This window comes from Sceloporus occidentalis, unplaced genomic scaffold (assembly GCF_023333645.1).
Source record: "Sceloporus occidentalis isolate IW3139 unplaced genomic scaffold, rSceOcc1.0.p SCAF_138, whole genome shotgun sequence".
NCBI classification, from domain to species: domain Eukaryota; kingdom Metazoa; phylum Chordata; class Lepidosauria; order Squamata; family Phrynosomatidae; genus Sceloporus; species Sceloporus occidentalis.
The window spans coordinates 1165958-1185054 of record NW_028317118.1 but is presented as its reverse complement, the minus strand read 5'-3'; the positions used below and the strand labels follow the sequence as shown (position 1 = coordinate 1185054).

General features: G+C 41.1%; 1 protein-coding gene across 6 annotated transcripts in view; it reads right to left on the bottom strand.

Moving 5' to 3' along the window:
* LOC149281142 (membrane-associated phosphatidylinositol transfer protein 2-like) overlaps positions 1-19097 on the bottom strand; it is a 124267-nt gene that overhangs the window by 5751 nt on the left and 99419 nt on the right. For 2 of the 6 annotated variants that reach the window (XM_089499712.1, XM_089499713.1), the window contains 12 exons: positions 16578-16753; positions 15571-15741; positions 14059-14208; positions 8022-8186; positions 7034-7243; positions 4673-4821; positions 3944-4060; positions 2931-3047; positions 2382-2530; positions 1366-1515; positions 1026-1209; positions 180-308 (listed from right to left, as the gene is read on the bottom strand). In XM_089499712.1, the coding sequence (XP_089355838.1) occupies positions 180-308; positions 1026-1209; positions 1366-1515; positions 2382-2530; positions 2931-3047; positions 3944-4060; positions 4673-4821; positions 7034-7243; positions 8022-8186; positions 14059-14208; positions 15571-15741; positions 16578-16753 (1867 nt within the window). The remainder of the gene's footprint in view (positions 1-179; positions 309-1025; positions 1210-1365; positions 1516-2381; positions 2531-2930; positions 3048-3943; positions 4061-4672; positions 4822-7033; positions 7244-8021; positions 8187-14058; positions 14209-15570; positions 15742-16577; positions 16754-19097) is intronic. The other 4 variants (XM_089499715.1, XM_089499714.1, XM_089499716.1 and 1 more) reach the window with 4 other exon arrangements.

The window sequence follows — 19097 nt, the reverse complement described above, 5'->3', positions numbered from 1 at the left end:
TATAAAAGCACTCCCTTCTCTATTTTGCTCTAGACATCTTGAAGTTGTCTAAAGGCAGAGGCTACACACAAAAGCAGGGCATGGTCAGATTATACAGTATGCCTGCAGCAACAAGCTACATTAGATATTCACCTCTCACATTGCAGAAGAACCTACATTCTGAGTTTTGCAACCATTACCTGACAATGGTTCTGTAACTTCTTAGTTGGCCGACCAACAATGAAGATCTGAGGTGGTGGCAAGTTGATGGTGGTGTAGACTGAGACATCCTTAGTGGATCCATAGGCCGCATGGATTTTCATGTCAAGCTAGGGGAAGAAAATTGATTTTTATACAAGGTCTGTACAGTACAGTACACTTAGTGGCTTTACTGATACTGGTATGAGCATTCATATTGACTCCAATTCATGGTCACCCTATCCTAGGGTTTTCTGGGCAAGATTTCTTTAGAGGAGGTTTAATATTGCCTTCCTCTCAGCCTGAGAGAGTGGTTACCCAGTGGGTTTCCATGGCTGAGCAAGGATTCAAACCCTGGTCTTCTGGAATGTTAGCCCAACACTCAAATTAATATACCATCTAGCTCAAAAATAAATACTCAGAGGATATTTGACTTTGTGTTTTTCTGAGGCTGTAAGAGAATGTGACTTGTCCAATCCAGTGGGTTTCTGTGGCTAAGTGGGATTTGAATCCTTGTCTCCCAGAGGAGTACTAGTCCAGTACTCAAACCACTATACCACACTGGATCTCATCCTTGCTAGCGACTTTATGAGGACTTCTACTTGTATGCTTATCCCTCATTTTTCTTTCCCCTTATGCAGGGGTAGCAACTGTGTGCCCATGGGTGGCATGTGGCTCTTTGGAGCTTTAGAATAGCTCCCTCAGTAACCTTCCTCCCTTAGAATGAAGTCCCTATAATAAAGACTTTAGCTTGTTTTCAGTACACTGATACCATTACCGCTTAGTCAGAATCTTTGACCGCTGCAGTGCACTAATTCTAACAAGTCTGCTCTTCTTCCCTTGCTTACATCTGTGATGAGGGACTTCAGAAAGTTGGCTTTGTGCCGTAAAGGGTCATGAACCAAGCCATCGCAGAAGGAAACGATCCCATGGGGGAAATTGTGCTGTGCTAACCAGGCCACCACCCGCTGCTTCTGCATGTCGGGACGGCCTGTGACGTAGATAATGAGGTAGCCAAGGTCTTGCCAGTGCCTGAGAAGGGAAAGAGAAGAAGCAAAAGGATCACAAATGAATATGGAAGAAAACAAACATACACAGCAGTACACCCAGCCCTTTCATGTGGAACAGTAAGCCTCCCATGCACATCTCTCTATCACAACAGATATATTATTCTTGAAGTCCTTGTACCGTACTACATCCACTGCTCCAGCTCTGACTTTGGGGTCGCTGCCCATGATGGAAACACTGGCTGCAAATGAACCGTCAATGCTGAAGACCACAAATTCAGTCCCTCGGGGGAGAACGGTGATGTAGCTGTCAGCATACGTGTGGTCGCCCCTGAATGGCAAGGAAAAAAGGGAAATCTTAGGTTTGATAGAAACAGCTCAATTTTGGAAAGGAAAAAATAGAAGGGACAAAAATCCCTTGGCGGAAAAAACTCTCTAGCAATAGATGACTCTTACAAAATATTCACTTTCAGTTGCAAAACAAAAGGCTGATGCTATTTTAGATTCTCTTAAACAGAAAACAAGATGAACTTGGCTGACTCAATAAATGCACTGCAGCATTCAATCCCGATTCCTTCAGGTAGCATGCAAGCAGGGCACAAAAAGCCAAATTTTTCACCCAATGTTTGCCTATTCACACTTGCATTCCAAAGCGGATTGCCTCTGAATCTCAAGATTATCTTTAGCTGCCCTCCATCCTCTTCTCCATCAACATGTCTAATCCACCTTTAAATTTACCTAAGGTAGTGACCCCACAACATCTTATGTCAGTGAATTTCATACTTCAGTTGCAAATACGTTTGAAGTTGGTTATGTAATACATAAAAAATTGCTTTCTTGAGCATTCTGCATTTACCACCACTTTCAGATTCCCAGCCAGTGCTGAAGCTCACTTTGGTCCAGTCCCAATCTTTCACTCTTCCAATAAGAAGAGTTTCTTTACTGGGCCAAATGTCTCAGAATCTCCCCCGCCATCATGGTGAGTGGTGGATTGGGGATTTTGGGAACTATACTCCAAGCAGTAACTTTTCCAAGCTCTATCTACTTGACATGGTTAGTGTGTAGATAAAAATGGGTTAAGGAACCACCCACACTATCTTGGTCTCCCTGGATGAAGAGTGGTTAATAAAGTGGAAAATCAAACACAGAGAATGGTTGTTCCTCCAAAGGGTTAAGACATGTTGTCATACAACTTACCTCACCACCATTTTGACAGGATACACACCAATTCCCAACCTCCGATTCTCAGGGATAACGTAGGAAATCCTACCACTGCTATTGGTGATCTCTGTGTCAAAGTAAACCCACTCTCCTGATGGGGGCTGTGTCATGATATGAATATCCACCTGTGACAGAAAATGAGTATGGGGGGGGGATCAGAATTCTATGAAATCACATAGCATTTAACAATCCAGCATGCTATACTTCTTCCAGAGCTTGGAAGAGTTATTTTTTGGCTACAATGTCCTCCACCAGTTGTTCTGATTGTGGGATTGTGGTGTTTGTAGTCAAAAATATAACGTTTCTAAGCTCTAGTCTTGTCTGATTTCATAGTTTTAAAACATTCATACTTCACCCCACTTTCCATCACTTTTAGCTTTCTTCTTTTCAAAAGATATGGCTTCTGGCTGCTGGATAATTCTACTAATGTGGATCAGTTAATTAGTTTTAAACAGCCACTTAGCACAGATTACATTTTAATTTCAGATGAACTAAACATCAGATTAAATCTGTCCCAAATCATACCTTTTCCCCTGTGAGCGTGACCATGTCCAATGGCCCATACATAAATCTTCCTGTTAACATCTGTGGACCATCCTCATTAACTATGGCATCATTTATTCGGTGGTTGGCTGTGACATTCTGCAAAAAGTAATGAAAAACAAGTGTGACTTTCCTGTAAATTAGGACTATCTGATGGTCTAAAGGGTAGCGAAGGTGTATCTTCTCATAGCATTTATGATTATGCATTTATTTATACAGCATTTTTTTCACTTCATGGAGGGCACTTTCAAGAGAACCTTATTTTGGCATCAACAAAGCTTTTGGTGCTCAGTGATTACAGCTTGACTGGGCTGTGGATTTCTGTTTTCGTGTTCACTGTTTTAGATTGATATGTATTAATTGTTTTAGACTGATATATATTAAGTTGTTCTAAGCTCTTGTAGAATTCAAAGACAAAGCATGTTAACCTGGATCAGTATGCGAGGGGATCTTGTATCTCCTTAAGACTTAAGCCTACAAAAGTTTATGCTACCAACTTCTTTTTTTTGGTTAGTCCCAAAGGTGCTACAAGATTCCTTGGCATAAGCTCTTGTAAACTGCTTGAAATTGCTGGAGATTATTTCATAGCTTGTACCTACCCTGAAGGCACCAGATCCCATCTGATCCTGGAAACTAGGCAAGTCCAGCCCTGGTTAGCACTTGCATGTGAGACCACCAATGAATACCAGGTGTTGTAAGCTATATTTCAGAGGAAGGAACTGGCAAAACCATCTTTGAGTATTCCTTGCCTAAGATAACACTTTGAAATTCAGGGGAGTCACTACATGCCGACAAATGACGTGAATGCACGTGCACCCACACACACACCTCTCATGCTGAAATCTTTGGATATAGGATGGGACAGAAACATGTTAGTGCAATGTTCAATGATTTTGATCGATTAATATTTTGCTTTGTTTGATGATGTAAAATTAAATTTTAAGAAAAACTGTAAGGCTGATAATTCCCACCCCCCAAAACTCCTCTGTCATTACCCTTAGCTTAACATTGGTCCTCTTGCGAAGCCACTTCTCCCTGGGTTTGGAAGGTGTAAAGACAGAGACCTCTTTCCCATCCAGCTCCAGAATACTGGAATTCTCATGCCTCATCACCTGAAGGAAGAACAGCCTGATCAATGATTCCTCCAGAAAATCTAGAACATAATCTCCACTTGGTTTGCAAAGGATCTATTTGAACTAGAGTGCTCAAAGGCTAGACATGTTACTGAGCTACTATGTCTATATCTCTGCACTAATTTAAAGGTAGGATCTGGTGTATTTGCATTTTCCCTTGTCATTTTTTAAAAAAAGAAGTTGGGAGTTACTCTGAATTAAACAAAAAGTCATAGGTGATGATCTTGTACAAATCATGTTACAAGACCATGAAGAGATGGAGACAAATGGTAGGCTAGAAGAACACCTTGAATGGTGGCTGGAGTCTCCATTTATATATTAAGAGCAAAAATTAGTAATAGCAAAAAGTAACACTGAAGTGTCCTGGATGCAACAGTGTTGTCATAAATTAACATTATGATATAGACTACAACTGATATTTTTCCAGCTGAAGGACTCATTACTTTTCTAGATTCATTCAATCCAACCTTAACTCCTTTCAGCATACCATATATATTCGTCTATAAGTCTAAAAAAATTATGCAGTCCACACCTGCCACACATTCCTAGTGATGCCACTGGTTGGAGATTGGTGAACCACACAGAACTGACCTGTCTGAGAAGGAAGGAAACCACATCTGTTGACTCCCAGTAGCTTGCGTGGAAAAGGTGTGGTAAAGCTACTGTGGGGAAGGCAGTTAGTGCATCAGGGCAATAGAGAGCATAGTCTATCCTTTTGGTTCCCCACCATTTGGCAGCAACTGAGAGCAGAAAAAAGGAGACAACACCCAGCATTAAAATAAATAAATAAAGTCCGTCTTTCATGTTCCAGGCCAACCACTATTCAAATTGAATTGTCAGAAAACCATGTCTCTGGACATATCAATACTAAAGGCTAAATTTAAGTTTAATCCCAACTGCACTATACCAGTGAAATCCACGAGACTTTGGTCAACATTGAGTAAAAAGTCTGATTCATTTCAGTAGGCCTGGTCTTGAGACTAAAATTGTTATTTACCAAATTGTCAATTAACAAATTAACCATCTTAGGATTTTGAAGGTTGCAGCAATGGCAGTGAAAGTGTAATCACGGTATTATAATCACACATATATACTTGTGTATAAGTCAACCTCATGTGTAAGGCGAGGACAGGTTTTGGGGCCAAAATTAAGGATTTTGATATGACCAGTGGGTAAATTGAAGGTAAAAAAGTAGAGGCGTGATTCCTCATTGCTGGAATCCTCTTCTCGGAGTAGAGTGGCAAAAGGCGAGAGCTTAGTCCATCCCAGCAGAACCTAAAAGGAGCACTGATCCTTCTCTACTCTCTTGGCACTTCTTTCAGCAGAGGTGCCACCTCTGCCATTTCCCTGCCCTGGCATTCAAAAAAGCCAGAAGTCGAGTCATGGCAGAGAGAGTAGAAGAGGTAGCTGCTTCTTTCAGGTTCTCGCAGAATGGACTAAGCTTTCACCTTTTGCCACTCTACTCAGAGAATTGGATGGCTCCTTTTTTCTTTTCTTGAATAAGAATTAAGATGAAGTACTTACAATGACCGGTGGATAAGGTGACTCAGGTTTTTTGGGTCCATTTTCAAACTAAATTTTTTAGACTTATATACAAGTAACATACAATATGGAGTGTGAAAGGGCCACAGGTCTTTGGAACAGAGAGAGAGGGCACCAAGCCCTCATTCCCAGACTATGCATGCAAATTACAGTCGGCCCTCCTAATCCACGGATTTTTTATCCATGGATTCAAGCATGCACAGCTTCAAAATATTCAAAAAAAGTATACATTCCAAATAGCCAAGCTTTATGTTGCCATTTTATATAAGGAACACCATTTTGCTGTGCCATTGTATTTAATGGGACTTGAGCATCCATGGATTTTGTTATCCACAAAGGGTCCTAGAACCAAACCCCAGCGGATAACAAGACCTACTGTACCTACTCAAACAAATCATACTCCCAGCTTTCTCAGTAAGATCTCTTGATCCCGTGCTTATTTATCAGACACTTACCATATGTTATGGGCACTGATTAGGAAACCATCTTTAAAGCTTCTTACTATCATACTTACCATTTCTGCATGCATTTCTAAATCAGTGACAGAATATCAAAAATGCAAGGGTCAAAATAAAAGGAAGGAAGTGTTACGCTGAGGAAGGAAGGCCACCCCCCCCAATTCCCCCACCAGCATTTTGATTTACTTCCAGATTTGTGACTGAAATGCAGACAAAGGAGGAAGAGGAAATTAAACTGGCCTGTTAGGAGAATTTCCATTTATTTTCATGTAGCTCATAAACTGGCATTTTGACAGCAAGCCCCAGCTAGTTTTGCTAGTTTTCTTAAATTTATCTCTCCCACCTCCTTTACAGCAAATGCACACATCAGAAAGTCTTTTCATGAACGAAACTCATAAAATATCCAGTTAATCAAACGTGCGGATGGATTCTAAATGTTAAGCTGACCATCGTACCAGATCAGAATACAAATCTGATCCAAAAAAATCTCCAAACAGTACATCTTTTCCTTTGGTTGAGTCTGAGTTTTTATTCCTAGATTTCTGACGGACACCACTATGTCGTTCAGACTAAACTGACCATTATTTTGGTTTCCAATCAAAAAAAGGTCACCTCACACCTGGAGGTGTTCCAACCTTTTCTTTGCTGTTCAAGATATATGGCCAATTTTGCGATTCTCCAAACAGGGAAATCAGGAATAAGGTCTTTCTCCAAAGAAATGACAGTAACTGTATTCTAAGTTCAGTTTACATGGCCTTTACAACTGTAGTTGGTTGTTAGTGGCAGTGGGAAGGTTAGTCTTGAAAGCAGAGTTAAAGCAGTGTTTTGTTAAAGCCTATACCAAGATTGTAAAGCATCCCAGTGAAAGCAGATTGCTTCATTTTGGAGATGGCAACAGAGGTTAGTCAGGTGCTGCAGCTTCTTGATCCCCCTGTTCCTCTCTCCAGAATACCTTTATTGATGTTGAGGTCTGGAATCTGTAGAATGGAATCCATTTCCCAATGGGAGGAGCTCCCAAACCTTCTTCCTAAGGGATTCTGGGACTTTTCAGGTTTAGACGCCCTATGTCTTTTGGGAGAGGGTTGGGTGGAGGACTTATGAGGGAGGGCAAGCAGTGCTAGAAGACTAAACCCCCTGAGATGGTTGAGGTGAGTTTTGTTTTCTAAAACGAACAACGTTTAAAAAGACAAAACAAAAATAAAACATAACACTTGTTAAAACACAAAAAGTCATGCAAAAAAATACAACTCATTCTTGTGTTGCAATAATGCACTGGGGCCATGAAGTAAACGCTTTGGCTAGTTAAGAGGCAACCGTGCCTTTGTCATAGGGGCTATTTTAGATCTTAAACATTTGCACATATGAAAGATTTGTTTGTATCTCGGTGTGTAAATGTTCATCATTCAGACATGGAACAGCTCCAACAGCCATATTCAGCCACTGAAAGGCAAAGAGGCGGTGTAAAGTAATGGCTCAAGCAACCATACTACAAATCAGGGGTCCTCCTGTTGAAACGTTGCCTTTGCCATAAGCCCACTCAGTAGCCTCAGGTAAGTCGCTCTCTCTCAGCCATCTACAATAAGGTGGGAAATGATACTGGCTTACTTCACATGGCTGTTTTAAGGAGTAAAGCCATATAATAAATGTGAAATCCTTTTAATATTTCAAGTGTCATACACATATTAAATATTAAAGTGACATACAATTTTGAAGGCTATGACCACCTAAAAGACTCTCTTGTTTTTCCTTCTAAAGAAGATGCTTTTTAAAGGCAGGAGCTGTTGTCACAAGACAGTGATCTAGAGATTATGACTGGTTAGAATCTCAATGGGGGAAACAACCACAAGGAAACCATACAGCAAGTCCTTCAAAGATGTTTGGAGTCTTGGCAGGTGCAACTAATGGGGACAGACCCATTCCCAAGGAGGGAGAACACTTACTGTTGGCTATGTTGGAAGCAGTGTAACTGTCTGCCATTCCCGAGACCTGGCTGGCAATGCTGGCCTCGCTGGCTCTCCGGAAGCCCCTGAACTGAGGGGCTGAAATGGGAGCAGAAGGGGATGCACTATCCATGAAGGCGCCACCAAGAGACTGAACAACATCCGCTATGGAGACGAAACAGTGAAATTGAGAGCATTAAACCAAACTAACAGAGGTCACTGGGAGACACACAGGATGCAAAAATAAAAGCCAGCCCCTCCCTCGCTCACACACATATGGCAGAAGACCAGTGTGTCCGTATTTCTAAAAGCCGATTGGAAAGAACAAACATTTCAATGGAGCTCCAATCAGAAAAATTAAACACGCAGCAGCACAAACACCAAAACAAACAGGTCAGCAGCTCTGCAACCCTTTCCCAAATGGTGAAAACGAAACAACTGCCTTAGAAGGAAACAGAAATCTAGGGTAACCCCATTGGCCAACATGCACAGCTTGTAAAGAGCAGTGATTTTTTTGCATTCAGCAGGCTTTGAAAACATCACTTTTTTGGACTACAGCTCACAGCCCCTTACACTGATGGAGGAACTCACAGGGTTGTGGTACAAAAAAGTAACGTTTCCAAGCTTTGGTTCTGGGCAGCTCTAAGATTTCCGTAGAAGTTTTCCAGGAAGTTCTTCAGTCAGTAACGGTTGAACAAGTAACCATGAAAGACAGTTTGCTCAGCACCTCTGATCTCTGCTTGCAGAAGCATAGCTGCAAGGAAGCTGGGGGTGCATAAGGAACTTGGGTGTATACTCAGTTCAGACAGGGCAATTGCAGGACTGAGGAGACTGGAGCCAGTACAACAGTGTAAACTGAGAAAAAAGATTCTTGAACCTTTCCCAGAACTGCTTACAGTACAATCGGAATCCCTCAGTAAACGCTGGACAGAGAAACTGTGGCAAGCACAGGTACAGCATTTTGCCAAGAGAAATGGATGATAGAGGCCTAGAAAATGAGGCAAATATGACTGTCAATGGCCGTAAATCATGACAGCCAGATATCCTGGCTCAGAAACACTGTGACTCTGAATATGGAGTCACTAGGGAACACAAGGAGGACAAAGTAGAGATTATTGCTCCCATGTCCAGATTGTGGTCTTACCAGTGGCATCTGGTTGGCCACATGAACAGAATGCAGGACTAAAGATACCTTTAGCCAGATCCCGCACAACACTTCTCAGTCTGTGTGCCTTTGCTGCTTACCAAGGCTTTCACTTAGGAATCACTGCCTTGGCTGAACCTCCTTAGGTCCCAGGGCTGGAAGCCAGGGATGCTTTTAAAATTATCCTCATACAAATGTCTCTCTGGATTTCAGACACCAGAGTGCTGTGCATTTATTTATTTACAAGGTGTTGAACTTGTCTTTCAGTGGGCACAGTCATTACAAGGAGGCTTACAAAGCTTTAAAAAAACAAGTAAATGGCTTTATCAACCTGTGCAACCGCCAGCAGCTCACTCCCCCCCCCCAAAGCAAAAAAAACCAACCCACAATGTATGCTTAGTTTGAACTTTTTTTAGCAATGCATATGTGTGCACTCAAAGTGTAAAGCAGAGAGAACATGCAGACAAGCTAAAGCAAACTAAGGTTGTGGCAAACTGCCCTTGCTCCAGTACTAGAATTCACTTTAGAAATTCTGCTCATTGGCCCAGAACTTAGGAGAGCAAAACATAGTGCAGAATAAAAGAATCTACTTGTCTTGAGCTGTAAAGTAAAATGTCAATATAACTCATGGGACTTGCGCAGTCTGTCATGGGCCTGATACCTTACTGTTGTAGATGTGATCCCTAGAACTGGGGGGAAATGTGCCACCTCTTCACTTCTTTGCATAAATGAAAAACATTTTTTTTTAAAAAAAAATCCAGCTTTTTGGAACCTTTGAGGTAAAATTCAAAGACAACAAATGCTGGTTTTATGACTGTAAAAAATTATTGATTGAAAGCCAACAAAGCACCTTGTGGAAGCTTAGACTAAGAACTGTTGCTAGAGCCTAGTCAACCTAATGCTCCTCTTCCCTACTCCCAATCCCCTATTTGTAGCATTCTTCCTGACAAAGAGATCTTGAAAGCTTACACTTTTGAGGGCACCTTCAAGTTTGTTCCCCAAAAGGTAAAGTTTTTGGCATTTCTCAAATGCAAGTGCAGTATTTCCTTATATATTTGTTGTTGTGTGCCTTCAAGTAGTTTCTGACTCATGGAGATACTAAGGCAACCCTATCCCAGGGTTTTCTTGGCAAGATTTATTCAGAGAGGGTTTGTCTTGCCTTCCTCTGGGAGAGTGTGACTTGCCTAAGGTCACCCAGTGGGCTTCCATGGCTAAGTGGGGATTGGAACCCTGGTCTCCAGAATGGTAGTCCAACGTTCAAACCACTATACCATACCTGCTCTTTCCTTATATATATATATATACACATATATTTAAATATAGGTCCTGGATTAAAATACAACCTGTGAGGTAGTTTGATGGTAGCTTGATGAAAGAACGTAAATTGCTTGCACTGGAGATTTCACGGATCAGCAGAGAAAAAGAAGGACGCCAATCCGATGCCAATTGACAACTGACAACAGTTGACAACTGACAATAGTTCTTGACCTGGAAGGATTCTTGACACAGCACCTTATCTCAGGGAAAGGATGCTGCCTCTCAAGTCTTCTCTCTCTGTCCTCTGATGCGCCATGATATTTTCTGCAGCTTACTTTGATCACCTGTGTTTCCACAGCCACAGCATGCTGCTTCTGAGCTGCAGCGCAGACTGTACCATGCTGTGCAGTAAGATCTTTGTCTCACTGTGACAGAAGAATTTCAGAGCAAAGTTGCTGAGTTATACTAAGGCAGGGCCAGAGGAGAGATGGTTGTCTTTCCAACTCTCCATAGGGCTTTGAGCATATACATAAACGAGATATGTTCAGTTTAATGATACCATGCAAATCAAGGCTTGAAAAAAATTACTCTTTGGATGACAGTTCCCAAAATCCACCAGCCAGCACCTTTTCCAGGCTCTGCACATGATGTCACTAGACTCAGTGTTTCCCTATCCCTGTCAGCAACACTGAGGTGCTGGGGAAAGTCAGAGTCCAGTGATGTCACAGCATGCATCATTTTTAATGCTTCATTTATTTCTCAACTGATAAATTCCACTTCTAAAAAGCTAAGCCAAGACACTTCAGGAAAGGTCAATAAAAAGAATATAAAATTGTGTCAGTTCTATAAATCAAAAGCAGTCAGTAAAATAGCAGAAGAGGCAGTGATTAAAATCGTATCAGATTTTTAAATTAACAGATGTTACTGGGATACATGGGTCAGTGAACATCATGCATCCCGTCTTAACATCAGATCTGTGTTGGGGGGCAGGTTTACTTTGCTTTCTAAAGTATTGTTTCACACACTTTGAATGTAAGCAAGACATTGGCATGATCCATGATCTACTGCCTTTAGAAATCAATTACAACCTTGCAGTATCTTTCCAATGCAAATTTGAAAAGAAATGCAGCCATGCAGAACACCAATAGCGGGGGGAAAAGTAACTCGATTGTGAAAGCATAAACAAGGAGAGAAGAAAGGGTCTTGAAAGCTTTCCCATATAAGCAATTAATTTTATTTGTAAGCAGGCTAAATAAAATGCATTACTTATTTACCAATGGTAGAAGCTCATATCAGAATATCTCTAATGAGACTGAAGGTGTTCCTTTGCACATATGGGGCTCTATAAGAGCATCAAACTCATTGAAAAAACCCTCATCCAGTGCCCTGGGGAGTTCTAGTCTGAATTTCAGAATATATGTGTGCAATCTTAGTGGGATTTTAATAGCACAGGTATTGGCCAGTTCCTCACCAATTTTACTGAATTTGCATTCCTAAACACACACTTACCTGGCAGTAAGTCCCATGAGCTATGTGAGGCTTACTTCTAAACAGACATGTTTAGGATTGCACTGTGAGAACCTTGTGAGACTGGGGAGAGATTTTTTCATTCCTCATACCCTGATGTTTGTTGTTCAGGGAAATCATGGCTTCCTTGACTGAGTCTATCCATCTAAAACAGTGGTCCCCAAACCTGTGCCCTTTAAAAGATTTTGGACTTCAGCTCCCAGAATTGCAGACTATTGGCCAACATGGCTCCTGCTTCTGGGAGCCGAAGTCCAAAATCTGTTAAATGTGGTCTTCCTCTTTTCCTGCTGCCTTTTACCTTACCGAGCATTATCGTCTTTTCTAGTGAACCATTTTGGCTTGTGATACATCCAAAGTACAACAGTCTTAGCTTAGTTATCTTGGCTTTTAGGGAGGATTCAGGCTTTATGTGCTCTAGGACCCATTTAAGGGTCTTGAGGTTACAGTCCTGTTTTTGAAAATCACATTTGCAAATTATCCCATTAGATTACTAGTCCATACTATTGAGCAATGCTTACAGGTGTAGGAATCAAACACATTGGACATTTTCACAGGCAGCATCATACTTCCCCCCCCCCCCAAGGTTCTCTTAAAAACAAAAAGGGGGTACGATGAAGTACAAGGCATGAAAAACAGCAGTATTAAGGTGCAGATTGCCAGCAGCCTCCTGTATTTTATTTTGGTTGTTGGGTGACTTTGCCCCACTCAATGACTTCTGTGAGACAGAAACAGAGTTTTCCTATCCAGGGAATGTGGGGGCACTTTGCGCACATCTGCCCTGTCTAGAATGTTTCAAAAAAGTCCCTGCATTGACAAAGAACCCACATGGGTGAATCATAAAGCTTATAAAGAAGAACATCCATCAATCATGATATATGCGCTGCATCTTAAGACAGCAGGGGGCACGCACAATCAGCATCTGATGCATACAAGCCAAACTCAGAAAGAACCAACTCATCCAGCTACCACTGCCTCTGATCAGAAATTCTTCACTTGTCTGGATTCTACTGTGCTCAGTCGCACAGCTTTTCCAACACGTCCGTCATAAATACACAAACTGTAATTCTGCATGCTACTACTCCATCCACTTTGGCGGAGTGTGCAATTGGGTGCAAAGTCGTAGTGATGGGCTGTTTCCTATCTGGGCAGGAAAACACAAGAGGCTCACCACAAGCAACTGGTTGCACTACCTGAGGGAGGTAATTTGGAGCTACCAAAAAGGAGGAAAATAAATACATTCAGCATCTTGGATTTTAGCTGAATCATATCCCAGCCTGCAGTGCCACAGAGAGGAAAGGCATTTCTCGCTGGACGCCAATCCATTTCTATTGTTAGCTCCAGGAATTTAAAATTCTCAGCTCAGCCAGCATCGCCTCAGAGTTTGTGCTTGTCTTTGCAGAACTACGCTTGCATGGCAGAGAAAATAATTGGGCCTTGTAAAAAAAAGATAGGAAGTATACCAGGAAAATGAACCAGGTATTGAACCAAAAATGCTAGAGGTGAACTGTTGAGGGACACAGAAGTCTTCTTCATGTACAGGGTTTCAAAGCAAAATAAATAAATCAAAGGGAGGAGGAACCCTAGTCCCAACTTGACTGGGTTAAACACTGATAGACCTAATGGCAAAGTTGACTTATATGTTTGTTTCTTTCATGATTTGCTGTACATACTATTCCTAAACAGTCCTGTGATGTCTTAAATTGACTAACATGTTTTATTTGGCATGTGTTTTCATGGACTTCAGCCCACTTCATCAGATGCACAGAGTGGGCCGCAGTCCACAAAAGCTTGTGCCAAATAAAACCTACTAGGTTTCACAGAGCCATAAAACCTTTTGTTGTTGCAACAGACTAATGCAGATACTCCCCACAAGAACACTACGCAACTCTAAAATATCAAAGGATAACATTTTGTCCACCCCTCAAGTCCTCTGAAATGAACCAACTTTCTGCTTCTGTTTGTTTTTTTGTCCTAGGGATCCAGCTGACCATTAAAAAAGCAGGGAAAGCTTTCAGGACCCTTAGGGGCAACCAAGTGTTTATCAAGCATCATCCAAAACCCCGAGAATATGACACAACAAGACAATATGGGGAAGGTCAGATTACACACACTCAGCAAATCCAGAATTTTTACTGGAAACATCTTGCCAATTCAGGATGGGAACAGGGATACTGGTTTCCATGAAGCTGTCCTGGTTCTGAAGAGCAACCAGGGGGCTGCTTTCTACGAGGAGGACAGGGTTGCTCTGGACTGTTTCAACTAGAAGCAGATGGGGAAGAAAACAAAGATGGGCAAAAAACAACAGACATGTGGCCACAGAAATTGGAACAGACTCACAACTGGTGTCAAAAACGTCTCTAAAGGACCTCAGACACGGGAAACAACAGTAAGGGTCTAGTTAGATGTGTCAGAAATCAGATCTCAACAGGTATAAAGTGGGCTGTGAAGGGTGAAAGCAGAGAAGTGGTATTGAACCACTTCCACATGCCAGAGGTTGGCTCACCATCCCTTGCACACCCTTTCATGGGAATCTAGTTCTTAGAAAAGCATCTGAGGGGAAGCAGTGCTCAGGGAGAATCAGTGTAAATGCTTTCAGACTACTCCCTCTCCATATTCAACCATACATATGCTTTACACCTGTTCAAGAGTGACCCCTATTTCCTTTTTGAAAAGGGGGGGAAAGCAGATCTTCTGCCGTCACACCAAAAGGAACGGTCAGGAGAGGGCAGTCCATGTAGTGTGGCATATGGTACAAAAGTGAGGTAAAGAGTAGCCCGGACTCTGGCTTCTTGGAGGTTGTGAGCTTAACAGTGCTTACTTGGAAAGAATTCCATAGTAATCAATGCACTTTACTTCCAAAGAGAAGTCCAAAGTATCAAAACCCCCATTCATCTCACCCACTTTCTCAAAAAGGTAAATGGTTGTCTTACAGTGGTATAGAGAAACTAGGCCGTAGGCAAGTACAGGTGTAACTGAAAGGAACCTTTGTGCAGGGCTGGGTTAAGGAATAAGGCTTCTGAGACTTAGGGTACATACAGTTGTATCCAAAAATAAAGTTGGGAAAAGTTACTTTTTGGATTCCAGTCCCAGCATGTCCAGTGGACCATAGCCCTCAAACTCCCTCCAGCATGGCCAATGGTCTTTTAGACTGCAATTCCCAGAAGACTCCCAGGCTGCCAGGCATTTCTGAACCTTGCCACTTCTAATGCCAACTATCACATGTACAAGATTCCTGCTGATCTGGGAACTGCATTAGCATCACAGGCCAAGGTCTTGCTGAAGTGGGAAACCTGTGTTTGGGATATATCGGAATATACAGAACTAGATGCTGTTGTGAAGATGATTCCTAGACAAACCTTCTTCTTCTTCTTTTTTGGAGGGATATTCTTCATGGAAGCATTATGCCCAAATACTACAGCCTAGATATGGGTGTACTATTTTAACAAAAACTAGGCCAGGTTTCCCAAACTCACTTTTCTCTATACATTTTGGGCTACTAACATGACCACATGTTGACTGGAATGAGGTGGGTTGAAGTCTAACACATCTGGAAGACACTAGTTGGGAAGGCAGAACTAGGTCGCTGATACTGGGTGTTTACTGGTGGAAAAGCTGACTTACCCAGGAGGGCCGAATTGCCATCACCAAGTGGGAACCTCTGGTAGCGTGGGACATTAAAGGGTGGCAAAATGTGGAACTTCTTTTCCAAAAGAGGTTCTAAGCGAGAAGCAGAAGGGTCTGCAGGATGGAACAGGTTGTAGACTTGCTGGCAGGCTGGTCTCAACTGAAAAACTAAGCAATGGTGGAGGGAGTGAAAAAGTGACAATGAGGTCATTTACTGTGTAAGTTCACTGTAGACAGTGGAGAAAACATCCTGGAAGGGGTGAGCTCCCATTGCCATCCAGGCCAGGCAGGTCACATGAACCTAAATTCTGCTTTAACGTACTCAATCCCTGAGTAAAATATTAAAGTGACACTATATACATTTGCAAGGCATTTAAAAAGCTAACATTACTGGTTATCTTTTTAAATCATAACATATATTAAAGTAAGGTGCCAATTACTTTGACAAACTTTTCTAAAACCTGTTCACACTGAATTCTTCCTCTTTATTGTACAGCCCTAAACTGTTGCAAAGTGACCCTTATTTTTTAAATGAAACATACAGGTCCCTACAGATGAAGACAGATCATTTAAAGGACAGTCATAGAAGATTACCAAATCCAAGCTGGGGCCAGCTGTGAATCTTACCTCTCCTCCTGTAGAAACACTCCTTGCTTTTTTAAAAAAAGGTAAGCACTACACACATTTATTTCATCTAAAAGATTATCTAAAAGCTGCACACTCTATTTAGGGATTTTGGTTGTCATGCAGAATGTCTTAGTGATGCCAAAGTCCAATTGGACAGTTTTTGGTACAAATTTACACAGTGTTTTTTTCTTCAAATCTCAGTTCTAGCGACAAAAATATGCATATGAATGAAGGCAGTAGCTTTCTTATTCTAAAAATGTTTCTTTATCAGTTTTACAGTTTGAGCTATCCAGATTTGCTTTTTTTGTTCTCACAACCCTTTAGAAACAGAAAGCATTTTCAAATGCCACCTCACCCAATTCCATACAAGAACTTACTATCGAGAGTTGGGATGACTGTTTTTCGCAATGCGAGGACCAGCCCCAAAGGAGATCCAAATAAGAAGAAATCTGTGATGTCAAATTCAAATTTCCCAACGTTTCCTCCATCCAGTGCAGTGGAGCTACTCGATCGCCTCGATCCTGAATAGTTTCTCAGAGCACTAGAATGTAAACTAGAGAAAGAAGGAAGTAGGCTGTAAGTAACAATGAAGGAAGCAAAGCTACCAGACAGACAGTCATGAATACATGTTATACTGTGTGTTAACAATGAATGCAATTCTTACCATTGTAATAGACACCTAAAATCTATATTGTGCCAACTTTAGGTTAGGCCTAACATGGTACATGAAGATGAAATGACTCTGGATCACTAGGAGCATGAAAATAAAAGTCTAAAAAAGTTAAGGTGAAAAGCAGCATTCCTTGATAGGTTTTTGCCCTCTTCCGCCATTCCTTTTGAAAAAAAAAACTCAGGTGTATTTGCATCCATTGTTAACAAGAGTATCTTTATCAACAGTTAACATCAAATGTTGTAAATGTATTGGCTGAACAGACTACAATATAGGATAGGTAAAAATTATATATTTGCTGACCTGAACATCTATCATTCTTCAAAATATACCCATTTTTAAAAAAAAAAAAACAAATCTTGATATTTTGGAGAAAAAATTATTCCTTCTTCTAGTCAATTTTGCTCCTAGCATTCATGACTGGAAAAGAAATGCAGCAGATCGGAAAGTCTGCTAAATGTACTAAACAGCAAGTTGGTCAAATAGAACGTTATCTTCTTTACCTATTCTATATTTCTTAAGACATGTGCAACACAACCTTATGCATGCTTATCCAGCAGTAAGCACCAGTGTTCAATTGGGCTTATTCACAGGTAAATGTGCACAGGATTGCATCCTAACATTTTGCTTTACACATGGTCTCCCAAACATACTGGACTTCTCTACATTACAGAAAGCTGTGAATTATGCTTACCTATTTCTTCCTCAAGGAAGTTGTTGGGACAAGTGTTAAGGGGTTAAACAAAAGAAAAAGAAAACAAATAAGAGAGGAAAGAGAAATAGAAATATCACAATTGGCAGGAAGGGAGTCTAGCATCTTTGCATGCTGTCTGTCTCACTACCCAGAGTAAAATGTATAATCATAAACTCACACCTTCATACTTATATAACACAGCATATGATCCTGTCATATAAGGATCAGTACAGCCACGTGAACAATTCTACATCGGACAATATGTTCTGCACCCACCAACTGAGGACAGAAAAGCCAATCATCCCTTTCTTTAACATAAAAAGGCTTGTCAGGAAAGAGAACTATAAGGCAACCCCCCAAACTGAACAACACTAGCATTTATAGGTAGTCCCTAGGATTTCAATGTCTACTGAGCTAGAGAACAGGCAACACTTCTGGAGAGATTGGTACAGCACAGCACAGTTTCTACAACAAGGAGGTGATGTGCTGTCCTCCAGTTTTTGAACTGCAATTCCCCATAATCTCCCAACCATTGGTGAGTTCGGAAAAGGATCTGTAATTCAAAACATCTGGAGGGCAGGAGGTTGCCTATCCCTACCTCTATGCTGTAACCAGGTCTCCTGCTCATGTTCAGGAATGTCACGAGCCATAGCTGCCTTTGACACAGGTAACATTTGTGCTGTAGGCTGGCCACCAACTTATTTAATATCATGGTTTCCAAACTGAGAAACCCCAGTGTTCTGTGGAAGCTCATCAAGGTATCAGTATGCTTTAGGGCAGGGATGTGGAATGTGTGATCCTCTAGATGTTGTCTGACTGCTACTCACACAATTTCTAATTTTTGGACTATAAACTAATCTATTACTATCCTTGCATGGCTCCTTATTTTAAAAATCCTAATTTATCTAGTGTTCTCATATAGACAAGCCCACATTCTTTTTAGAATGGGAATTTCCCCCTCTTAATGTGCAACTGCCTGTGTGGAGTGTGAGATTCCAAACAACTAGCAGCACATCTGCAGAATGGTTTACAGAGTGGTAAGCATTGTTAATAATGGTGAGCGGAGATTAAATTTTCACATCCTTTCAAGGCACGGGGAAGCGGGTGAAGACAACAAGCCTGTGATAATATTTAATGCCAGGAGTAAAACAAAACGTAACAAAATCTACTAAATCTTCTAAATATTACCAAGAGAATCTTCCTGGATAAAATACATGAAATAAATAATATATATAGCACTGTGGGGTTGGACAAGAAGGTGTTTTCTGGGCATGAGCCTGCAATACCAATCCACAAACAGCTACATTTGGAAGCATTTATGAGTATGGGCTCACTCACATACAAACACTTATTTCTGAGGTGGTCTATCATGTATCCTGAAAAACTGTTAACGTGAACATAACCCCATAATTCTATTTGATTTACTACTGCTAATATATCCACATAGAAATCCTTTATATTGTTTTATAGTGGTATTTTTTTTTAATATTGTTTATCCTCACAACTACTCTGTGAAGCAGATCATCATTATTC